Raw genomic sequence first — 25,454 nt, forward strand, 5'->3', positions numbered from 1 at the left:
TCAGAGTGAGAAGTGATCCCACACCTCTCCTTTAGCTGATCCGATTGTGGGTGGGCAAGGATAGACTCTTCTGCAGCATAAAAATAGATGAAGTGCATCACCCCCTGCACCTGATCCAAATTTGCATAAAATTCAAATACAGTGGAACCTCGGGTTAAGTACCTAATTCCTGAGGTTTGTTCTTAACCTGAAACTGTTCTTAACCTGAAGCACCACTTTAGCTAATGGGGCCTCCTGCTGCTGTCGCGCCGCCGGAGCACGATTTCTGTTCTCATCCTGAAGCAAAGTTCTTAACCCGAGGTACTATTTCTGGGTTAGCGGAGTCTGTAACCTGCAGCGTATGTAACCCAAAGTACCACTGTATGGTAATTTAAAAAACAAACAAACTTTCCTTTAAACAGAAATACAACTTACCACAGAGGAAGACTGTGAACCAGGTGATTTGTTTGTGTCTGCTGCCCAGGTACACAGTTCAGTCTACAGGCAACCCCCCTCAAGTCACTTCCTTTGCTCACGCCTTATACAGACCAAACTAGTACACTCCACAAAGCTGGAAGGGGGAAGAGAAGTCCCATTCCCCAAAAGGTCTCTTCTTCTAGAAAAGCCTCAAAACTGTTTGTATGAATGTTGTGGTTGTTTCCAGTTGTGATTACTTAATACAAATTAAAATCATCATCTCCGACCATTAGATTCTATGGCAGATGATGTGTTTGGCAGGTCTGACCCTTCAAGCCGTCATTTCAGACTCCAACCAGAGAACCACTCAGCTGGAGGAGGCCTTGATGTTATCCAGCTCAGCTCCACAGCATTTTACAAAATATACTTTGTTCCCTCTCCAGATCCTCTAAAATGAGAAATCTCCTATCTAAGTGACAAGTGGATGCAAGCTTGTATTGAGTGCAGATGTATGTAATTACTACATTAAGATCCCACTTTTCTTCCAAGGAGCTCAAGGAAGTGTATGTTGTTCTCCCCCTCTTCATATTATCCTCACAGTCACTGAGAGGCAGTGACTGGCCCAAGATCACTCAGTGAGCTTTGCTGCCAAGGTCCTAGTCCATGTTGGCTCTCGAAAGATTCCTAAGGCTACTCAAGTCCTATTAGTGCTCAGCTATGCAACTGAATGGGGATTTGAACTTGGGCTCCAGCGTCAAAGCCCAACGCTCAAACCACTACACCACACACATTAATGTGTGTATATACTGGCAATCAATACTAGACTTGTCTGCTCAGAATACATGTCTGGTATCTGCTCAGAAGTTACTCCCATTGCATTCAATCCTGTTTACTCCCCAGCAAGCATGTGTCGGATTTTACCTTCAGGTCACAATCAAACAGCTCAGCTTCACGCTGCCAGCACGCAAAGCAGCGAAAAGCCAGACACACAGGAGAAGAGGCCCAAAGTTGCCAAATGGCTTTGCAACATTAAGCTGCAGCAGCATGGGAACCATGCACAGCCTCTGCCACTCCCGCTATGACCAGTCGTATGCAGCAGCCACCAGCAAGGAGCCACTAGCAGCAGTGGCAGCAGCAACCAAGTCATGCATTTAATTGGTGTCTATTGGATTTCCCCCCCTGAAGCTATACTTTGTGCTACTCACTCTGACATGGAAGGCAGAAGTTTCATTTTGTATCTGCATCTGACTCAGAGACTTTTTTCTATACTGGCATTTGGCCTCCTGCCCTGACGGCAGTTTTTCTTGTATCATCAGGCTGAAATGTAGAATTTCCCACTGAGGAGATAGAGGAATGTGTGTGTGTGTAAAAGCAGGGTGAGGGAGGAAGAGACATTGATGAATGGAATAAATCCCTGCCACTCTTCTAGTTTCTTCACAAAAACACAGCGGCAAGGTCTTTCTTTATCCTGTCACATAAAGATGCCACTGTCTCCCTAGAGAATAGCTTTTGAGAGACAGCAGCTTCTTTACGATCAGCAAACCTACAGCTGTAACAATTGTAGAGCCATGGGGATAGTATAGGAGCACTATACTCCATCCAAATGGACTTTCTCCTCTGGAGAGCCTCTGGTAAGGGAACCCTATTCTGCAACTTGAGTTTTAAGTAAGAAACCCAGCTGTAGATGGCACCAGTTGGCTAGTACCTGTGACATCATCAATACACCTCCTATTAAAAAACCCCAAAGATGCACCCACTTAAAAAAAAAGCCAATAGCACAGGTGAAATGAAAGGAGTGCAGAAAATACTGATGGCTGAATCAGCATTCAGTTTGTGGGAAGCTAGCTACATAACCGCACTGGACTTCTCACATCTGATATTAACCTAAACAGAAGACTTTTGTTAATTTTTACAGTTATGCTACATACTGAACAGATTCATCTATGCTTACATAGAGGGTTGGATTCTATTAGGTTGGAATATTGTTTTCATAACTTGCCAAGTAACTTTTATTTTATTAATACCCGATCTCGGCTCCTAATGTGTCGTGTCCACCACCTCAGGCTAGGACACCTCAGGGAAAACGTATGTACAAAATCTACTGTGAAATATGGATGTCAGTGTGGCATTTGCTTTCTTCCATCTTTATCGTTTCTCCCCCTGCAAATAATCCCCCCCACTGGCCTTTTCAACTACCAATTCGTAATTAACGTAAGCCAGCAAAATACAAGTGGCCTCTTTCTAACAGTCAAGCTACAGTCCATTCTCTTCTCTCACTTCCACCTGCCCTCCATTACAGCCATTAACTGCTCTCTGCAGCTTATATGGCAACAAAGAAAAAGATGGCTTCACAGCTGTGACAGAATTCCATGTATGGGGGTGGCGAGGAAGGGGAGAAGCATCTTGGGACTCTAATCCAACCAGACAGATTGAGGTCAAATGCTTCTTGCATTCAACAAGCATAAAGGGGGAAGAGAAAGGAAAAGCCACAGAAATAAGAGGTGGCAAGTGCCTACAGGGTGCCTCACATTCTGCTGTAGGGCAGCCACTGCCAACCTGGTATTGTTTAGACATTTGGGCTACAGCACCTACCAGCCCCAGCCAGCATAAACTCTGGAGGTCAACGCACTGTCCGTGGCTGCTACCCCAAAGCAGCTGAGAGTTGGAAATGGCTCTGAGGACCAATGCATGTAGGACATTTGAAAGTGTCTGCAAGTGTATGCTTTAGGTGGCTTGCTTTTTCTTGCCTCCCAGATCCCTCTCCTTATTTCTCCCCAAAACACAAGCCAAGGAGTTCATGGGCCCATACACACCATACATTTTAAGCATCACCACAGCACTTTAAATAGTCATGGCTTTCTCCCAAAGAATCCTAAGAAGTGTCGCTTGAGTTGTTAGATCCCTGTTCTCCCTCACAGAGTGCCAGTTCTCAAAGTTCCCCTGGAAGAGGGACTGAGAGTGGAACTGAACAAGCCTGGAGATTGGGAGCAGAGACAGTAAAGGAATTTGTACCCAGGGTTCACAGTTTAAAGAGGAGGCAAGGAAGAGATGACACAAAAGAGGTGTGGAGAAAGTGGACAGAGAAGTTTTACTCCTCCTCTCGCAACACCAGAACTGGGGACATACAATGAAGCTGGTTGGTGGAAGATTCAGGACCAGACAAAAGAAAAGACCCCTTTGACGCAGCGCACACTTAAACTGCAGAACTCACTCCCACAGGACACAGTGATGGCCACCAACTTAGATGGCTTTAAAACAGGATTAAGCAAATTCATGACGAATAAGGCTATCAAGGTTATCTGAAGAAGTGTGCATGCACATGAAAGTTCATACCAATAACAAACTTAGTTGGTCTCTAAGGTGCTAGTGGAAGAGATTTTTTTTTATTTTGTTTCGACTACAGCAGACCTACCTGTCTCTAAGGCTATAAATGGCTACTAGCCATGCTGGCTAAGCTCTGCCTCCACAACTGGATGCAGTATGCTTCTGAATACCAGTTGCTGGGAACAAAAGGAGGGATAATGACCTGATGCTCAGGCCCTGCCTTTGGGCTTCCCATAGGCATATTACTGCCCCCCCCAATGAGAACAAAGTGCTGGACAGGATGTGCTTTCGATGTTCTTTCCTAAGCATCTACAGTGGGAGACACAATTATTGACTAGAGGAGGAGAAGAAGAGGAGTTTGGATTTGATATCCCGCTTTATCACTACCCTAAGGAGTCTCAAAGCGGCTAACATTCTCCTTTCCCCTCCTCCCCCACAACAAACACTCTGTGAGGTGAGTGGGGCTGAGAGACGTCAAATAAGTGTGACTAGCCCAAGGTCACCCAGCAGCTGCATGTGGAGAAGCGGAGATGCGAACCCGGTTCACCAGATTACGAGACTACCACTCTTAACCACTACACCACACTGGCTGTAGATGGGTGGAGGTGTATTTTATTCATATGCTGAACTGCCCTTTGACCAAATATTGCCAGAAAATAAAATACAACAACAACAACCCACTATATTTATACATACATACACACAAAGTCCTGAGTATTTTCACATCTCGGGAAAACCCCCAAAAAAACTTGCTCACACCAGACAGATATTAATTTAAAATGGCACCTTTGTTGTGGAAACACTGGCAAATTTGTCATTCTGGCTCCCTATGTGAATGACTAGTAGGTATGTAAATAAACCACTCAGCTTCCTTTTATTTTTATTTTTTTCAAAGCAATGGTAAGTCAGCAGGTCATGACCGAGAAGGTGGGAAAGGCAGAGCTGTGGATAGAAGCTCTTGCCTCCGCTGCACCAATGACCCAGTGTTCCTTGGAGACAAGGCACACAGCTGCCACAAGATCAGCACCCCTTTCAAAAGGGAAGCAAGCCAGACAATATAGCAGGCAGAGAAGACCACCACCAGACACATATATAGTCAATGCCAATGCCCCCTGCAGCATAAATAACACCCTCTTTGCTCCTCATAAAAAAATCTCCAATATACCCAGAACATCACATTCACGTTCATAGTTCTAAGAGTCATCTTTCCCCACAAAAATTATCAATTCTTTCTTCCCTGCTTCCATAGCAGCTCAGCAGGCATCCACATTACTGCTATGGACATCACCCTGTTCCTATGCTTTCAATTTGCCTTTCCCAAAGCCCCCATAAGATCCACCTAGGAATGAAAACAGTTTTGAGGCACTTGCAAGCGTTCCATCTCAGTATTTTGGGTGAGGAGAAGTCACTCCACAGAAATGGCTTTCCGTGGAGCAGGAATCTGGCCCACCAGTTGTAGCACCCGCTGGGAAAGGCAGAGGCTGGTAGGATGGTGGGAGATATATTGACACAGAGCGTATGGACAGATAGAGATAGACAGCACCTGGGGGAGCAGCAAAGACAAAAGGGAGTTTAGGTAACCCGAAGTCAATGGCTCCCAGACCTCACCGCCCCCCTTCACTTCATTTCCACCCCGACACTTAAGTCCCTCCATTCCTCTAACTCACCTTGCCACTACGGCAAACTCCCAGCAGGCTGTGGGGCTTTTTGTCATCAAGTACAGTAGCGAAAAGGATATCTAAGACCAGGTGGATGCGATGGATGGTTTGTGCAGTCTCCACGTCAGCAAGGAAGAGAAAAGCATGCTTGGTAAGAATGACCACCACACCCAAGTGGGGCAGGAACTAAAAGGATAGAAAAGCAGTTGCTTGAGAAGTCTGAATCAGTCCCCTTCCCACATCACATCAATACTATTTAACCATACTCTGACTGGGATTACCAGCATGGCTCTTGAGTGCATAATGACACTCTCAGACCACCCATCCAGGGGGCCCTGACCTCCCTTAATAAAAAAATATTTTGTTTGTTAGTTTGGGGCATCCCTGTCTGCTTCTTTTGTCTATTTTGTTTCTGCTCTTGGTGTCTGTCTGGGGGGGGGGGGCAACCCATGTTTTGCCTGTTTTTTCAGGCAGTGAGGGAGTTCTAAGCACAGGCCATCTTCCTTGTGTGAAATTGATATCTTGTGATGGCCACAGAAGTTTTAGATTTAGAAACGAGTCCCCAGGCCCGAAGAGGTTAGGCAACCTTTGCCAAAAACAGGCATGCGGAACCTTTGGCCCTCTAGCTGTTGATGAACTACAACTCCCATGGCTATGTTTTCTGTGGCTGATGGGAGCTGTTGTTCAGCAACATCTGGAGTTCCAGAGGTTCCCCGGCAATGCTCTAAAAGCTTCTTCCCCTTGTCCCAACTACTCCCGGGCACTTGGAAAACATGACCGCCAACTCTGGATCAAATAGCCAGACATCCACTGAGTTAGATGGGGAAGGCACAAAAAAACCCCACCACCAACTACATCAGCCCAACTGACACCTTCCAAATGTTTTGGATTACAATTCCCATCAGACCCAGTCAGCATGGGGATGAGAGAAGTGGTTGTCCAAGGTTCAGCAGGTCCATAAGCCAACTGTCTCCAAGGCAAAACTCACCTGTACTGCACTGGGGAAGTCCCCTAGCTGAGTCCCCTTGAAAGGCAAGGTGTCGCGGGCACTAAGCAAGGCGGCGTTCCCTGGCTGATGTGGGCCTAGCTCTACCACATGAAACTGCAGACACAAACAAGAAGCAAGTGCAGAGTTAGAGACTTTACTGGCTCCCTACCCAGTAGACCTTGGCTCCCAACTTCTTTGCCCATCCTTAATAAGCCCCAGTCACCTGTCCAGCCTGTTCCTTGCCTCTCCGCACAGCAGCTAAGAGGGATGTTGAAGGTTTTGGATTCCTGGAAAATCTGTGCTCAGGCAAGGCTACTGCTTGGGCTTCTATGACCTGAGACAGTGGGCCCCCTCGCCAATACAGCTGGGTCAGGCCCACAACTTGGCTCTGTGAGAAGGAAACGAAGAGAGAGAGAGATTCAGAGCAGGGGTAGCCAATGGCGCTTAGACTACAACTCGCACCATCCCTGACTATTGGGCCATGCCAGTTAGGGCTGGTGGGAGCTGGAGTCAAGCGATATCTGAGGCACAATGTTGGCTATATCTGGGTTAGAACAGAGCCACCAAGCCGTGTAGAGTGGTACCCTCAGGTTACAGACACTTCAGGTTGCATACGCTTCAGGTTACAGACTCCGCTAACCCAGAAATAGTGCTTCAGGTTAAGAACTTTGCTTCAGGATGAGAACAGAAATCGCGCTCCGGCGGCGTGGCAGCAGCAGGAGGCCCCATTAGCTAAAGTGGTGCTTCAGGTTAAGAACAGTTTCAGGTTAAGTACGGACCTCCGGAACGAATTAAGTACTTAACCTGAGGTACCACTGTAATGGGTTTAGAAACAAGAGACTTAACTTTTAACATTTATTTTTTTTTAAAAAAATGGATAAGATGAAAGAAAAAGGGATTGACAATGAAAACCATAGAAGGGTGGTGGGAAGTCAGGGGATTCCGAGAATCCTAAATGTGAAGGTGAATGATATGTTTAAATTGAAATGTGTTATGTAAAACTTAATTAAAATATTTTTAAAATATAAAATAGAAACAAGAGACATATCACAGCCATGGGGTCAGAGAATTATGTACCTGCTCAAGTCCTAGAGCAGAGAGAGCCATCCACATACGACTGGCATCCCGTTGATATCCTACCACCTCCATGCCACAGAGACGTTCATGTCGGCTAAACTGCCAACTTGGTCCGGAACCTTGAAGAGAGATTACAGACAAGGAATGGCGTCAAGGTCTTCTGCTCAATTCATATGGCTTACGTGATAGATTGAGTAGGGAACTTCTGGCCAAGGGGTTCAATTTGACATGCCAGGCCCTTTCCGTAACCAGTGGTGGCCAACTTGGCTCTCCAGCTGTTTGGGGACTACAAATCCCTTCATCCCTGACCGCTGGTCCTGTTAGCGAGGGATGATGGGAGTTGTAGTCCAAAAACAGCTGGAGGGCCAAGTCTGGCCACCACTGTGCCTAAACCACACTCACCCACCCATCAGTGATTATGTCAGCTGATGGGTGGGAGGACAGGGTTCAACCCTGCACTGGCTATGCCGTCCTGTTCCTAGGCGGCAACAGGATCACACAGCCAAGGCAACAGGATTTAATCTAATGAGCTAATGTGCCAAGATTAAAGTGCTCTGTCTTCTCCTTTAAGGGGGCTGGGCTGCATATGACGCTACAGCTGCCACCCGCCCACTTAAAGGAGAAGCTGAGCAAAGTGTCAATTGAAACAGCTTCCCCGGGGGAGAGAGTCTGCTTCAAAGGGCACTTTGCTGCTTTAGGACAATCCTCCATGGATAGATCCTCAAACTACCCCTCTGCTTTTAATTTTCATCACAGTAGACTGTTGAGGCAACGCCAGCACACTGCTTCCCCAATAATTCCCTTCAATAATCACTAACTTATCCCATAAACTAGACAGCTTGCCTCTCCTACAATGCATGTGTCCTTTGTCCTTTACTCCCAACTCCATCCACCAAGCACCCTTGGTTTCACCACTTAACTCCATTCATCATTCTGCCTACAACCTGCCCCTGCCCAGGATTCTTTCATTATAGCCACCCTAACAACATCTTCCCCAAGTCCCTTGAACACTCACGTTTTATGGTCCAGTGGAAGACATCCTCCTCTGTCACCACAGCCAGAATGTCAGCGTTCAACCACACCCAGTACTCAATAGGATGAGCAAATTCCCACTGGTACCTTAAGGAACGCTGGTCCACGTCGTAGACCTGGGCCAGCTGCCCCGCTAGAAGGAAGAAGAGGGAAGGTTAAGACAACTGCTGCGGTTTGAGGGAGTGGAGCCGCTTGACAGTGAAGGCCCCTCAATTTATAAAACAGACAATTCACTGTATTTTAGGTGCACCTGTGTCTCTTCTGCAAAACTGAATGAGAAGCCCCCACAACCAAATAGAAAGCAGGTAAATAATACGGAAAGCTACAAATGAGAACTTTGGGACATGGCAGCTCATTCACCAGAAATGACTTGATGTTTCCAAAGGCTGCAGAGAGAGCGCTTGGCATTACCAGAACATTAAATGGGTCAGAGACAAAGAATTCCTTTGGAAATGTTGCTGTCTCAAGGGAAAACAAATACTCCAACCTCTCCCACAGTTTTAGAACCACTGCCCATCTTCTAAGCCCATCTTCCACTCAAAGACACCTCAGTTCAATTCAAGCCCTTTACTTCTCTGCAATAACACAAGTCCTCCCCCTTAAGTACCAAAATGACCCTCTAGCATTCGCTTTCCATCACTCCCATTTTTTCCCCCTTCACCCCAATCCACACTGGATTGCTTCCAACGCAAGTCCTACTCTAGAGCCGACCCACTGAAATTTAAGGACATTTGTAACTTAGGCCCACTCATTTCAGTGGGTCTAGTCTGTGGCGAATTTAGTAACACACAACACCCCGACTTCCTCTCCTTTGCTCAACTCTACTTTCCAATAACCAGATAGCGTTCCTATTAATGAAATACCATGGACACTCGGGTTGAAAACCCGCAGTGTTCACAATCCACGTCTGCGCATACGCGGGTTGTGATTCGGTGCTTCTGTGCATGCACGACCACCAAAACCCGAAGTAACCCGTTCCGGTACTTCTGGGTTTCGGCGATCTGCAACCCCAAAAAAAGGAACCTGAAGTGGCTGTAATCTGAGGTATGACTGTACCTCTGACAGCAAGCAGTGGACGGCTAGGATTAGCCAGAGCCCCTTGCACATGATGCAAAGTCCAGTTTGGCGGAGCCTGATCTTCATTGGGAGATGCACGGGGATCCAAGAGCGTCAGCGATTGCCGGGAGGAGTCCCCAGGAGGGCTGTGCCGGACACAGAGGCGAGAGGCAGATGAGAAGGTTACACGAGGGTAGGTGATGTATTCCGATACAATGCCATGGGCTTGGAGCTGCAGAGAATGGGAGCGTGAGTGGAGCTTTCCTCCAGAAAAGTGTTTCAATGCCCACAAAACTGTTTGGAGCCGAATCAAGGCTAAGGGAACAGTGTCCTTGTAGGGGTACAATCTGGTGTGACCCAAGGTTGGGGTGAGAGAGAAACCCAAGTATGTCAACTTCTGCTCCTTATTTAAGCTGCTCATGTACTTTTTTTTGTTGAACAAGGAACTGCAAACCAGGAACCACCATGAGCATCATTAGGATCCCCCCCAGAAGTAAACAAAAAGTATAGGACTGAACTGCAGCTGAACTCCATGGCTGAGCAGCGATTTGAACCCAGGTTCCCCACCCTCCAACTCTGCCGCTATTCATTCTTTTCACCTGCTACCTTCTTGTAATATCCATCATACGCTTTCAGGCCATTTGCTTGATTAGGTCTGACCTGCTCATTAGGAAATTAACTGCAGCAAAATAAGTGTAGAAGAGTGGAAAGATTAGCAAGTACTTTGTACTGCTGACTAGTTAAAAACAACTTAATACGAAAATTAGAAAATCAACACAATAAAAATGGTTTCATGAAGATCTAATCTCGAGATTATTTCTGCCAAATGTGACGCTTTTATATTTCCCTTGTTGGAATAGAAAAAATATGGACAGCACTGAGAAATCATGTTCCAAACTGAAGTCCAAAATGCATTTAAAGTGTTGATTTTTGCTATAAATTAAAGATAGAGGTACTAAGTAATAAAAATTTACATGAAAGAGTGACCCCTACAGAGTAAGATCAGAAATAAATAAATAAATTGCAGGTAGCCATTTTGATAGGAACAACGTTAGGAAAAAAGTCAATCCAAGTCAGGCATTAGCATTCCCATGTTACTCAACATGGAAGTGGGGATGCAACAAATAACTCCACCTTTGCATGAAGAATGCAACTGACTGTACAAACAGAGCCACTCCCTTTATAGGCACAGAAAATGTAACCTTATACAGTGGTGCCTCGCAAGACGAAATTAATTCGTTCCGCAAGTTTTTTCTTCTTGCGAGTTTTTCGTCTTGCGAAGCACGGTTTCCCATAGGAATGCATTGAAAACCAATCAATGTGTTCCTATGGAGACCGTCCGGGGACAGAGGGGAAGCGCCGCATGCCTTCCCCTCTGTCCCCGGACCTGTTTTAAAGCAAGGGAAGGGGCAGCGGGGAGAATCGCTTCTCCCCGTTGCCACCCCTTGGTTCAAAAGGGGTCCGGGGAGAGAGGCGAAGGCGTGCGCGCCTTCCCCTCTGTCCCCGGAGATTGCGGGGCTGGCAACGGGGAGAAGCAATCTTCTCCCCGCCGCCCCTTGCTTGAAAAGAGGTCCGGGGTGCGGGGGCAAGCTTTATTTTGCGAAGCAGGCCCATAGGGAACTTCGTCTTGCGAAGCAACTCGAAAACGAAAAAACCTTTCGTCTTGCGAGTTTTTCGTCTCGCGAGGCGTTCGTCTTGCGGGGCACCACTGTATAAGTATATTTGGAAGGAAGCATAGTCAGTTTCAATGGTGCTTACTCCCAGGCAAGGATGTGGAGGATTACAGCCTTAATGACTACACTCAAGACTTTTTTCCCCTTTTCTTTTCTACACCCAGAAAGGAGAAGCTCAAAAAAGTCACTGGAGAAATCCAAGGTTCTAAGGCAGCTGTGATCTGGCATCATGGGCAGAAGTCACACACCCATGCCCTCAAAGAAGTTCACAGTCCAATTATTTTCAGATATATCCAAAGATGCTTTAGAAGTGAAACATGCCTGCATGCAAGTCAATAGAAGACAAGGTTTTTGCACATAGCCAAGTATTGGATTTGGGCTACCAGGTGGCAGTGTAACTAGACTGACCTTGGCTACAACCTAGGTGGTCTTTTAATGCAGGGGATTTTAGGCTAGAAATCACCTGAACCCCCAACCTGTCATATTACTAGCAGACTGAAGGGCTGGCATAAGCAGTATCTCCCAGCAGCTGTCCCCAACCTGCAATATGGAGATAATGGGCTGTATTTGTGATGGCAGGCATGGACATTGCCAGAATTTTTTTTGGGTGGGGCAGGCCTTTTGTTGGGGGGTGGGCAAAACCTCAGTTAGCTATGTATTTTTATCGATTTTTATTGACTGGGGGGGGCAGCTGCCCCTCCCTGCCACCAATGTTTCTTGAAACACCTAAAAAATAAAAAAGGCCCTTCCTCTCCGAGTGAGGACAGTGCAGTAATACTTCTTTTAAGCTTTGCTTACGGAGGGTGGAGGCATGCCCAGTCAGAACTCCCCTAACCAACCACTGATTCCTATAGGAGCAACTCTCATTTATGACCCCAGAGGAGATTTAAAATGGCTTCCACCGGAACCCCGGAAATCTTCTCTCCACACAACCACCTCGCCCCTTTCACACTCTCTGGGGCTGCATAGCGCCGCAACCAACCCTGAGCTCGACCCATTCCAAATCGCGCACCCGCCCGGGCCCGTCACCTCCTCTCGAGTAACTATTTTCCCACAGAGGCCTATAGGTTGAGCTACGTGTGGCTTTTTTTTGGGGGGGGGGGGTTGTTTCCTGCTTACCTGAGTCAAAACTTCCACGCGGACTGGAGACACAGGCTCGCTCATAGCTTGGTATTCCGAATCAACCTGCAGTGCAGAGAAAAATAGGAGCAAATGGTGCGCGGGAGAGAAAAGGGGGACACGTGGGGAGAGGGGCGGCTTTGGGGAAGGTTTATGGAGTCGGGAGTGACGACCCAGGCTAGCAAGTAAATTAAAACAGGAGTTAAAAGTAAGAGGCTCACCCCGAGGAAAAACTGTAACTAAATCCGTGAAAACAACTGCACCACATAGTTCAATATTTGAGCCTTTAAAAACTTACAGGGAAGCGCTCCGCGTAGCTGTCAGTCTTCCCCACCGCGGCTGCCCAAAGTTCCTACTCTTTCCTCCTCCTTTTTTCTCGGATTATAATGGCGTTTCAAGGCCATTCCTGCCCTCTTTCCCAGGTGTACATGATCTTGCTTTCAGACTCGATCCAATTAGCCCTAGCAAAAGGGAGGATCCCTCAGCCACATCTCTCTCTACTACTCCTACCGGTTCGACCAATCCCAGACCAAGGGCCCCATGGAGAGCAGCCTGATGCGGACCCAGGAAAAAGGGGGAGGAAAGCAACCAACTCGCCCCACCCGGAGCAAGCGGACAGGAAGCCGTTGTGTATGAAAACCAACAGCCTAACGATCTGCTACGCGCAGAACACAGATCGTGGAGTTTGCACACCCGCCTTGGTATTTTGCACGACAAAGCGGCATATAAATGCTTTTATAAATACAGTGCAATATATAACTCTTGGATGTTAAGCTTTAGAGGCATATCAGAAGGAGCTGTGGCTAGCAGAAGATCTGGGTTGCAGGCCAGAATCGGAATCAGGTTCGTTGCTGGGTTGTCTTCAGCCCAAGCTCCTGATAGTGCAGAGAACTGAAAATCCATACTGGCTCTTCCTAGGTTTATTTCGGAGCAAGTCCAATTAATTTCAGCGGTGCTCATTTCTCAAGGCCTTGTCCTCAAGAAAAGGTAGTAAATGTGACTCTGGATGGTGCCGATACAGACGTGGAATCACCCTACAGAAATTCTTTTTCATGCAGAACCAACCCTGTACATCGAGAATGGGATGTCAGAGAGCAAAAACTTCTTGCCTTGGTGCGCCTGTTTTCTATGGGGTTTGGGGGGGGGGAGGCGGGGAAGGGAAGGGACCTTTGCTTATGCTCAGAGTAGCATGCAATCAACGTGAGCCCCCCGCTTTCAATTTGAACTCGAGCTACTCTGATAATTGGTTAGTCCTGTTAGTATCTGAGTGAAAATAATACCCAAGTAATAACTTGAGTCTATGAGCACGTAGAAGTCTCACCTCATTCCACAATATTTACTCCCAAGTAAGTTTGCACAGGATCTGGGTACAAAGCAGCAATCCTGTGCGTTCTTACTTTGGAGCAAGCCCCGCTGAAATGAGTGGGACGACTGACTTGAAAAAGACGGGGGTTGGGAGCAAAAGGACCCTAAGCAGATTTGCTTAAAAATAATTCCTACGTACTTCGACAGCACTTACTTGGTGGTGTGTTTAGGATTATATCCTTCATTGAACTCCAAAGTAGCAGGATTGCTGATTTAGAAGGGTCCATATTGCTTGAGCAACGATTTGGTAAACACTGCTCTCTAACAAAATTTACTCCTGCTCTTGAAGGACTCCAAAATCTGATAATCACCACTATCAACACACATGAATCCTGGGAAATGTAGATTGTTAAGGGTGGTGTGTGTTATAGCTCTGTAAAGGTAAAGGGACCCCTGACCATTAGGTCCAGTCGTAACCGACTCTGGGGTTGTGCGCTCATCTCGCTCTATAGGCCGAGGGAGCCGGCGTTTGTCTGCAGACAACTTCCGGGTCATGTGGCCAGCATGACGTAAGCCGCTTCTGGCGAACCAGAGCAGCACACGGAAACGCCGTTTACCTTCCTGCCAGAGGGGTACCTATTTATCTACTTGCACTTTGACGTTCTTTCAAACTGCTAGGTTGGCAGGAGTATAGCTCTGTAGTGTAGGGGTAAACTACAGTTCCCAGGATTCAAGTGGGGATGGTTGCAAGAAATGTGATTTAAATGTGTGGTGTGTATGCCCCAGTGCGCAATATGTATGTCCCAATAGGGTGTGCTTTAAAGTGTTTGCGTTTGCATAGGATTGTACATTTATAGTTACTGGAAGGGATATTGTGCTAGAGCCCAGAATCCCCCCCCCCCCTAAAGTTCTTCTTGCAAGACATTTCCCAGTGTTTGTGGCATTTACCCACTGATCGCAATCAGGAAGATTTCATTGTAATATTTTAATGTTGCATTTGAGCTAATGATTCTGTAAAAGTATTTTGTTGATGGTGTGTGTGTGTGTGTGAGAGAGAGAGAGAGAGAGAGGATTTCAAGCATTTTGTAAACCTGAGGAGTTTTTTCCCCCTGGACCTGTTTTCCAGATTGCAATCTTTGCAAGTTAGAACTTATTTTCTTGGTTAGGCTATTTCAGGGATGTTGTATTGTCAGTTTTTCAAACCTTCTCCAGCATTCTAAACTGAGCAACAGTGAAATTCAGATCTTTCATCTCTCTCAACTTCCTTTAAAAATGTCTCTTCCCCCCTTTTTATTTTACTTTATTTCATTCCATTCCCTTTATGAATCACTTCCTATGAAACATCTTTAAGTAATTTAAAACATTAACAATAAAACATATATGAAAAGATTTCATATATGAAAAGGATTTCATATCCAATAAGGAAACAGACTGGGATAAAAGGCTCTGTTTAAAGGCTTGTTGAAAAAAAGATGATCTTCAATATGTGCTGAAAAGGCAGTAGAAACAATGTCTCTCTGATATGTAATGGAAGCCTGTTCCAGATTGATAAAATTAATCTGAATTAATTAATTAAACTTCCTTTTAAGAGTCTCTGTTTTAGTGAATAAGGAGGGAAGTGAGGGACAGATGGGGCTCATTAACCTGGGAAGGCAGCCCATCGAGAAGCAAAACTCTTGATCCTAAACTTCCGCTGCCTTGTGGGATATCTTCCAGAGAAAAAAAAGACTAAGGAGTACACGTATCCAGAGTCGATTCCCTAAAATGGTTGGATGGCATCTTGAATGCCGTCTCCTGACAACTTCTGCAGCCAAGTTGGTGCCAAACCTATTGCTCTTCTTTCCCTTGGACCACATCATCAAGGCAGAGGAGAGGGGGCTTGTCGTCTGAGCAACCCAAGACCTCCATACATACTGCCCAGGCTTGCACCCTGGGGAGGTCAACTTAAGTGCCGCTAACAGAGCAGTTTGACTTCACCCCAGAGGGGCATTCCATTATCTCTCGAGACAGACAGATGCCAACGATAAAAAATACTGTTTCTGGAGGTCCTGAAGTTCCAGCTCCCTTTTTTGAAGGTTTTTTTTTTAAGTCCTTTGTGCTGTTTACTCATCTTTTGGTCCTTTTAAACCCATTCCTGAAGCTCTTATTCCTCCTAGGAAATCATCCATCTGGAATCTAGAGTCTCAAAATGAGTCCCCCTTCCTGCCACAAACCCCCCAACCTAGTACTTTTGGCAGTGTGGGGCTTTCCAGCTGAGATCACTGCAGTGCAACTAGGTATCACCCTAACAAAAGATAACATTCCCCTCACCTCCAGGACAGCCTTTTCTTGTGAAGCATTAAGCTGGCAAGAGCCTCTTCCGGAACACGGAGAGCTTTGGAATGTGTTTACTCACAATGATATCAAGGCGCCTAGGAACTTCCTTTCAGCACTCTTTGAGCAGTGGAGTATTCCAAAAAACAAAGCAAAACAAGATTATTTTGTGAATTGGTCCAGGGAAGAACATGGTGGGGTGTGAGGGGACTGTGTGCTCTATAGTTGTGATGGGAAAGAAGTGACAAGTTCTGTGAGGATAAATGGCAAAGATCAGTGTTCACCAGGGAAACTGTGGCACCTTTCTGGTATAACAGAGTCCAACCTTTTATTTATTGTTTGTATGAAGTTTACATTTTTGCTGGGAGGATATTCTGGGAGGGAATGAGTGGGCCCAGGGGAGCCTTAACTCTGTGCTAATGAAGTTTGTTTGTTTATATATTGGCCAATAAATTTCCCAGAGTTACTTAAAAGTTAGATTGAATGGGGTTCCCTGTGGTGTGATTATATGGGTGTCTTGCGGTTGGATGTGGCAGCAGGGTAGCAGATACACATTTCTGCCACCCTCATTTAATTCACACATCATACTGGCTTATTTTTAGTATTCTGCTGCTTCTAGAGTTCCCTTTCGCTGTAGGAAAGTTTGTGCTTGGCAATGCTGAGCCTACCAGTGGAGAGGATTACAGAAAAGAGGTCACTAGCTTCAGGGTTCCTTGGCTGGAGACAGCATTGCCGGGTCCAGCCCACCAAGTGGGCTTCTCCATCTTTAGACAGTTGCACAAAAGAACCGGAAACATCACAAAGTGTGGCTCTTCTTATTACACAGCAGTGGTGGCAAAAGAAGCTTCCGCGAACGAAATCTTCCCTTCTGTGGAATTTTGAGCAGTTAAGAACATAAGATCTGACCTCATAATGGCCAACAGATGCCTATGGGAAGCTGGCAAGCATGACCCAAGTGTAAGAGTACTCTGCAACCCTGCAGTTTCCAGCAACTGGTATTCAGAAGGACATAGTCTCCAACCATGGAGGCAGATACAGATAGGTAGCCGTGTTGGTCTGCCATAGTCAAAATAAAAAAAATCCTTCCAGTAGCACCTTAAAGACCAACTAAGTTAGTTCTTGGTATGAGCTTTCGTTGGTCTTTAAGGTGCTACTGCATAGAGGCAGAGCATAGCCATTATGGACGTCACAAACCGAAACATTTCTGAGTTCTGTGAGATTTTCACTCTTGTAAGGCTACAGTATTAAGCAGACTTTATATTACTTCCTAGGAAGTAAGACCCATTAAAGTTGATCAAAGTTAGTGGTGAACTTATTTATGGGGAAACTTTAAAATTAGGGTGTAAGTAAGCTTAGATCTGCAAACTTAAAAGTTCTGGAATCCCTTTGTACTCTGGGGAGACTCAGAATTCCTAGCTGAGCACTCAGAGTGCACTGTCACTAAGAACTCAGCCATTAAAAATTCCTTGTTATGGATCTGAGCTTTTTGTGACTGGAATGAATAATATCACTTTGCAAAATTTAGTTCCTCTTTTGAGTGCTTTATACTGCTTTTTAAAATCATAAACATGGGAAGGAAGAAGTAGGGGTCAGAAAACTTTTTCAGCAGGTCCACAGACCTTGTGGGGGGCTGGACTATATTTTTTTTTTGGGGGGGGGAATGAACAAATTCCTATGCCCCACAAATAACCCAGAGATGCATTTTAAATAAAAGCACACATTCTACTCATGTAAAAACACCAGGCAGGCCCCACAAATAACCCAGAAATGCATTTTAAATAAAAGGACACATTCTACTCATGTTAAAACTCACCGATTCCCGGACCGTCCGCGGGCCGGATTTAGAAGGCGATTAGGCCAGATCCGGGCCTTAGTTTGCCTACCCACACCTTTTGAAAATCGGGAAATTGCTTAAGGTCATTCATAATGGCTAAGGAGAAGGCCAACAATTTAGATATAAGACCAGTTAGCAGAAATGTTTCCTGTAAAAGAAGTGCAGGATGAGTTCATTATTAATGGAGGCAGTAATTTCCAATTATTTATTATAAACATTTTTTTTACATGCAAGTCAGATGGAGCTAACTTCTGGTCCTCCAAATGTTGCTAAATGGGTGGGTGCAGTATTGTGCTTTTAGTTTAACATTCAGTTCTGCCATTAGTTATGTGCATATGTGGGGACTTCATATAGCCAATAGGCACAAGATGACTACTTTAATGTTTTGATAAAAAATTGTCAAAAATAGATGCCTGAAATTTTTGGTGGCAATTGAAACACTTTGATACTTTGTCAAAATGTTGACGTTTTCTTAAAATCTTTAGCGTTCAATTTGTTAAATACAAATTTTTCCTACTCCCTCAACCAGCTTTGGTGTGAATTGAGAAGCCATATGTGTTTCAAGTGGCACCAAATCTGTGCTGTTGGGATGCAGATGAGAGGTGTGAATTCTAGGATTTTGGATCAGGTCCATCCAGTTCAAAACTAGTGTTCCAATACTGTAGTGATGTACACATAATTACTTTTAACAGCTGTCCTCCTACTTTATTCAGGAATGCTTGGAGGACCAATGCTGTATTTGAGAACCAAGGGGGCTTGAGTGTGGTCTGGTTGGTACTCAGTAAGGCCGTGTTTGTACCAGGTGATATGCAAACAAGGAGAAGCAGAACCTTGAGGTTCCTGCCCTGAGACTGCAAAGAGCAACACAAGGTATACCGTACTTGGGAATAGGTTAAGCAGAGTGGAAGGATTCTTACTTATCAAATATTCTGCTGGCTGTTTGGCACAGCTCACCAGAAACTTTCATTACAAGCAAATTTATGGGGTGAGAAGGTGTTTCTGGCCCACTGATTTGCATTGCGAATCAGAACCTTTCCCAGACCGTGAATCCATTCATAAAGGTTATGGTATGCTGGCCCAGAGCTATCCCTTTTTGGCTTGCCTATCCTTAGGCACATACCAGCTTGTTATCTGAAATGCAAGAATCTGGTCAAATGTATTGAAGTACCCCCAGCTTGTTGTTCCTGTTGGTTATATGCAGGACATTAGAGAGAAAATTTGAAGGTGAGGAACACTTTTAAAAAGGTACTTCTTGTAAGACTTGGCCTTTGGACGTCACCAGTGAACAGCATCAGAAAAACCAGGACAAAACCACTGGTATGGCTGCCCCCTAGGGATATGTCAGGAAGACTATACTCTGTTTCTGGAATGGAGTGTGGTGTTTCTGACTGCATGAACCAGATGCAGGGAATGCCATTCCCCACTTTGATTCAGAAAGCTAACTTACTGGTGCTAGTACCAGTGTGGGTGCTGGAGGCTGTGGTGCTGGCCTCCACTAAGTAGCATAGTGGTGTTCCGAGAGAAGTGCCTAGTTCTCCTTGGACACATTCTGCTCTTCCCGGTGTGTGCTGCAACTCCAGACTGCAGAGTGCAGAAAGTTGCCACCTGGTTATATCTCAGTATAGTTAGTTAATGCAGTTTGCCCACTCCTGTGTTAGTAATAATGAAAAGTGTTTTTTTGGAATAACATATATAATACATATTGAAGCATTGGTTGGACTGATTCTACCCATACTGACTCCAATTTCATAAATGTCACGCAGAACAGGGTATGGTTGGGTGTGGAAATAATTATGCCATGACGTCACAGGATTTGTGCCCTTTCTCACATCCAGGAGCCTCCAAAACGTTAAGTGTTTTTTCTCTTCTTGGATTTTTTAAAAATATAAATGATTAAAAACCTATGCACAATGGTACCTACCTTTTGTTCCCCTCTTCTGTTTCCTCAGATCCCCAAATGCTATTGGATTGGGGAGCCAATCTGGATTATATGCATGGCTCTGATCCTGTGTCTGTAAGGTTAGAATCCCTAAGAGGAAACCTGCTGAATCAGTCAAACCAGTTCTTATGGCCTTAGCTACTCAGCTAAGTTTCCATCATCAGCTTCTTTAAGAATGAGCCCTGTTGCCAAGTCATATGGATGGGCCTTTCCCCACCTTGCCTGGCTGGATGCCATGTCATCCTACGATGGAGAGCAATAGTGGGACAAGTGGGGTTGTGTGTGAGAGAGCTCCTCTATCACTGCCGGATTTACTTATGAGCTAAACAAGCTATAGCTTAGGGTCCCACTCTTACATCCCATGCTCAGGTTGCATATATGTGTAAATATAGCCTTAAAGACATCACAACCTCCATTGGCCTCCATTTCAAGGAAACCAAACACTGATAGGTGCGGACATCCCTGAAGTGTCTCACAGGTGGGAGACTAGGGTGTGCACAACAGTTACCCATCTTTTCCTGTGGCCCATGTGTTCCTGAGTCCACCTCACAACTCCTCCAGCAAGTGTTTATAGAGTTGCTTGTTGTCAATGTGCCTGTTCCATAGCTGCCATTTCTGTAGCTGCCACATTGTCAACAGCTGCTATTCTTTGGGCCTCCTGGGATGCCCTGAAGGAAAACATGAGCAGATTTATTTTCTAGGTGAACAGCCTCTGACACGTTAACCCAGCTTTCCGCTACCTGGTGCCCAGGCCCTGGCTGATGGAAGTTGCACCTCTCGGAGGCACCAAGTTGAGGAAGGCTGGAGTGGATTCCACCCTCTTGCCCTTTTATACGTAAACCACAAAAGATCAAAGTGTGAGTGAAGTAAGGCCATATAGGTTTAACCTGTCACATTTGGGGGAGGGGATTAAAAGACTGTGATGTCCTCCAGCTTCACAGTTTATCATACTGGCATTGATAGTAAACCTGTTAGCTAATCCAGCCTGTGGCTAGGAACCAGGCAGCTGTGGCTTTGAAAGGCTTATATGCTAGTAAAACACTTTCTGTTGTTTAAATTGTTTTGTCTGTGTGTGAGCTTCTAATCAAAGCCTATTTCTTCTCTTCTCTTTTTGCATGCTCCACCAACTTGCAGCTCAAAATCAAACATTCTGATTTAATAAGTGGGTGCTGGCTACAGAGACTGGAAGCAGCTGGAGCTGAGATCAGCCCCTAGATCCCGTTCTTAGCACAGATGCTTGGCTGTATCCAAAGGAGATTCAGTCCTCAAAGTCACATTGATGCTCAATCTGCACCCTGCACCATCAACTCCGCACAGGGATTTAATATGGCTGAAATGGCTTGACAGCATGGCTTGTAGATGGCTTGTAAGAGGGTCTGTTTGAAAGTACTCTGCAAACATTGGGCTTGCCTTCCAGAGATGCAGTGAGGTTGTGGATGTCTTTCTTTGGAGGATACCGAGGCAAAACAAGCAGGATCTGTGTTGTCTTAGGTGCCCCTTCCCAACAGTGCGTTTTTAACGGCAAATCTAATCTGCAATACGATTCTTTCTCTTGGGAGTCGATTTTTGGGGAAGATTGTGAGGGTTAAGGAATGATTAGTTGTTAAAACCCTTTTGTTCTTAAGGAATGATTAGTTGTTAAAACCCTTTTGTTCTTAGAAGGGTAAGATGCTAAGTGAACATTTGATGCAACTCGGTTGACATTTTTAGAGGAGAAAAGCCACTTCAGGTGGGGGTTGATTTGAATCAGAGAAGAGAGTGCTGCGTGATTCAAGGACTCTGAGCACAGGCTCATATTTGCATATGCTAATTTATATGCATAGATGCAAAGTAAGGCTGGCTTCCAGGGGGGCGGGGAAGCAAACTCTGCCTCTTACTGTCAGGGCTTACTCTCAGCAACATGGCACCAACAGGATTTTCTGTATGCTGCAGGTAGATTGGGCAGAGGACTCAAATCAGGTGCCAAGAGCTGCTGCTTATGTACATACGAATACTCAAATAACTCTTGTTCAGCATCTGACACGACTCTCATGCAGGCACACTTTTATATACTTACATGCCCCTGTCACAAATCAACACCATTCACACATGATGTTGAACAACCACAGATTAACACCATCTCTAGCCACAACTGGAAAGCAAATTGTGATGGTAAGTGGCTGAGGTCTGTTTTTCAAAGTTTTTAAAAGGAGGGAGGAGGGGTAGGAGAGCAGGACTCAGTACAAAAGACCTGGGGCTCAGGCTCCCAGAGCCACCCTGGTTGGAGCTATTTAACTATTTCTCTGCTCCAGGTTGGTCTCTCTCTCACACACATATACCAGCTTATTTTCCAGTGCCCCAAAATATGTATGAACAAGTGCATAACAGATGGCTACTGGAGTAATATTTCAGCCTTCCCTCTCCAGGGGGCAGAACCACAGCATTATCACACATGCTTTCTTATAACAGTGTTTTTCAGAGCCTCCGCAATCCCCCCTTCTCTTTAACCAATTGCCTAGCATCTGGACGGCTGCTCAGAAATGTATAGATTCATCTCCAGTAAGTGATAAGGAGGACCACCACAAAGTGAGCTGTGTGAGGAGATTCTTAATGCCGTCTGGTATGTAGGGAGGAATTAAGATGTTCCTCATTGGTATTCCTGCTCTGATGTCCTCTCTTTTGTCTGTGTTTGGGGTACCAAGGTGGTGAGCGCTCATCCTCCTCTTTGTTCATGGCTGGAAATGTGAAAAGCAACTGTTCTGGGTACTGTCGCCTGCGTTGCTAATTTTGTTTGCTTCACAAACTCACTCTTCAAACTGAATACAAATACAACAACAACCCCCCCCCCACACATTAAGCAACAGAATCCTGGAGGTTTTTGTAGTTGTAATACTAAGTGCTGCTTGTGGGAAACTTAAAAGGGAGATCCCTCCCCTTGACTGAAACGTTTTCCTCTGTTACCTATTGCTTGCCTGTCCTGAGTCATGCTGGGCTGTTGCTGCTCTTTGCTCTTCTTGAGCAGTGGGCTATGTAAGCTGCCTTGTTCCTAATGGATATCTTTCTTCAGCCTGATGCCCTCCAGATGTTTTGGGTTAGAAGTCTCATCGCCCACAGCCGGCACATCTGGAGAAGCTGTCCTACCAGCCATCTCTATACTGCTGAGCTAATAACATAAGGAAAGCCCAGCTGGTTCAGACCAACGGCCCATTCAGTCTGGCAACCAGTTCCCAAAACCGTCTCTTTTAATTTAAATGGGTTTTATGAGTCACTTTTCAGTCAGCATATCCAAAGCAGCGCATATCCATAAAAAGAAACTATGTAGCAATAAAAACGAAGCGATTAAAACGCTAAAAATATAAATGAATTACTAAAACAAGCTGCAGCAGTGGTCAGTAGAGAGCAAATAAATACCAAGAAGCACCAAAACAATAAAAGTAGCACGGCAAGGAGCTTCCTGGAGATGCGCAAGCAGGCCATGAAGGCAGCAGAGCTCCCTCTATTGTCAATCTGCAGAGCCTGTCGTCCAAAAACTACACTGCCCCTGACGGTGGGATGTTCTATTTAGCTATCAAATGAAAGTCATTTTGATGGTGATGGGTTTTTAAAGCATCATCTTTTGGTTTAAGTGGCAAATTGGTCTGGTCTGGGGATTATCGGCACTAAATATATATTTTAAAATAGTTTCATTGTTTTCTAAATAAACACGACCAACAAAACATGCAATTTGTCACATAAAAACTCTTCCTCTCCACCGATACAAAGTATGACCACAGACTTAAAGGAATACAGTAGTACAGTAAGTCCACAACTTACACACATTTAACTTGTGCACATTCAGCTTTATACACTTGGCCAAAACAGGGGGAGCATCTGTGTGCGGGGGGAATACTTTGGCAATCCCACCCACCATTGTGCCCAGTGTGTTTTGGCTACATGCATTTTTGCCTTTTGGTGCAATTCCCAGAACACAACCCCCTCATAAGTTGAAGGCTTATTGTACTTTATAGATTATGGTACCATTGCATTAGTCCAACAATTGTCTCCATATTTCCCCCATGTGTGCATGGGGAGGGGGGCGTTCTTCAGATTTAATCTTTGTGACACATAGAGGATATAAAGGATTGCCAAGTTGCATATAAAGACCAACAGATTTGTTTTCCCCATTTTCCCCTTTACTGCACTAAGTTGACAGGTCAGTTTTCTGCCAAACCAGAACCCGATTGACAACCTTTCTGTAGTGCACCAACACCTAGTGATCTCCAAGCTCACTGTGACAAGCAAAAATGCTAGCAGTTCTTTATGACTAATACATTGAGTAGCATCATCCACTATCCCAGTGTGTTATAGATTGTGTTATAGATTGACTCCCAATTCTTTGAACTCTTCCAGCCCAAAGGTCTGTATAACCTCACTTTGCCACCATAAATGCAGATATATGCCTTGAACCTCACAACCCCACCAACCATTAAAGCTCAGTGAGTGCAAAATGTGAGAAGAAGATGAAGAAGAAGAAGAGGAGGAGGAGGAGGAGGAGGAGTTTGGATTTGATATCCCGCCTTTCACTCCCCTTCAGGAGTCTCAAAGCGGCTAACATTCTCCTTTCCCTTCCTCCCCCACAACAAACACTCTGTGAGGTGAGTGGGGCTGAGAGACTTCAGAGAAGTGTGACTGGCCCAAGGTCACCCAGCAGCTGCATGTGGAGGAGCGGAGACATGAACCCGGTCCCCCAGATTACGAGACTACCGCTCTTAACCACTACACCACACTGGCTCTCAACTGCACTGGTGAAATAGTGTGCCAACATTAAAAATTGCCCAGTGACTTGGGCCACTGGCCAGGGAACTATAGGTCCCTGGCAGATTGTACGCTCTGCCTCCCAAAAAAAGAATGTAAAAAAAATGAGAAACTAGTTCTCGAAAGTAGCAATTACGAATGTTTAGTGCAATGTGTTTCGGAATGGAAATTTCTTCTTCAGGAGCCATCACATTAAAAACATAAAAGCCAACTATTGACATATAAACAAAATACTGTTTAGAATATTTGAGACATCATTGAACAGCAAACATTGATCCTTCCATGCCAACCCCACCACCACCACCTTGGCCAAGAAGAACCTCATGGCAAGGCTTGGTGGAGCAACCTGGTCCTAGTTCCATCTGTTGCCCAGAAACAAGGAGCAGCTGTGGAGAGCTTGCTTTCTCCATGCTCCTTGCTGGAAAGTACCCTCGGCTCCAGCAGAATTGGAGCTGCAGAACCGAAGAGAGCTGTGCGCCAGCCCCATCCATCTTCCAGAGGATGAAAGGCTGCTGGGTTTGCATGTACAGTATGTAAGTTCTGGCAGGGTTTAGGTATTATTTCCCTGACTGAAAAGTGGGGTATAAACTTTTGAAATAAAACAATGCATGTGATAAATAGTTTTTAATGCTGTATTTTATATTGCTGTGAAGGGTGGGAATCTAATAACTATAATAATAATGGTGGCATTTAATTTTTGACTGATTGCAAATAAGTGGGCAACAGCTTTGGAGAGGGAGGAAGTGTGTGTAATAAATGCCGCTGGTCCCTGCTTTTACTGAGTAGCAGCTAATTCCACAGGCTATACAGCAGGCACATGGACTAAAATTTATGATGTGTGAAAGTATTTTGAAGATTTTTTTCTTCCTTCAAGCCAGCCTGCTTGTGAATGGACAGAACAACACTGAAGTGAGCAAGCCTTACTCTGCATTCTATATAAGGGACCCTCTGCCATTATGAACTGGGT

General features: G+C 45.3%; 1 protein-coding gene and 1 long non-coding RNA gene across 10 annotated transcripts in view; one reads left to right on the forward strand and one right to left on the reverse strand.

The window, feature by feature from the left end:
- Positions 1–25,454, reverse strand: part of LOC309525008 (clathrin heavy chain 2-like) — a 46,495-nt gene that overhangs the window by 1,030 nt on the left and 20,011 nt on the right. For 2 of the 8 annotated variants that reach the window (XM_082210331.1, XM_082210330.1), the window contains exons 3-10: positions 12,324–12,389; positions 9,532–9,763; positions 8,459–8,608; positions 7,444–7,562; positions 6,590–6,754; positions 6,367–6,480; positions 5,388–5,564; positions 4,311–5,263 (exon numbers count right to left, since the gene is read on the reverse strand). In XM_082210331.1, coding sequence (XP_082066457.1) covers positions 5,126–5,263; positions 5,388–5,564; positions 6,367–6,480; positions 6,590–6,754; positions 7,444–7,562; positions 8,459–8,608; positions 9,532–9,763; positions 12,324–12,368 — 1,140 coding nt within the window. In that variant the 5' untranslated portion in view covers positions 12,369–12,389 and the 3' untranslated portion in view covers positions 4,311–5,125. Of the gene's footprint in view, positions 1–4,310; positions 5,264–5,387; positions 5,565–6,366; positions 6,481–6,589; positions 6,755–7,443; positions 7,563–8,458; positions 8,609–9,531; positions 9,764–12,323; positions 12,390–12,621; positions 13,082–13,151; positions 13,390–15,938; positions 16,029–25,454 lie in introns of those variants that run through there. The other 6 variants (XM_082210332.1, XM_082210326.1, XM_082210327.1 and 3 more) reach the window with 6 other exon arrangements.
- LOC309525491 lies at positions 17,098–20,958 on the forward strand. 2 transcript variants are annotated; one of them, XR_014216344.1, is made up of 3 exons: positions 17,098–17,215; positions 18,489–18,645; positions 20,849–20,958. It is a non-coding gene; the product is annotated as an uncharacterized lncRNA (long non-coding RNA). The 2 variants fall into 2 exon arrangements; XR_014216345.1 differs by lacking the exon at positions 20,849–20,958 and having other exon boundaries at positions 18,489–19,691.

The sequence above is a fragment of the Podarcis vaucheri genome (genome assembly GCF_965113315.1).
Source record: "Podarcis vaucheri genome assembly, chromosome: 2".
NCBI lineage: Eukaryota > Metazoa > Chordata > Lepidosauria > Squamata > Lacertidae > Podarcis > Podarcis vaucheri.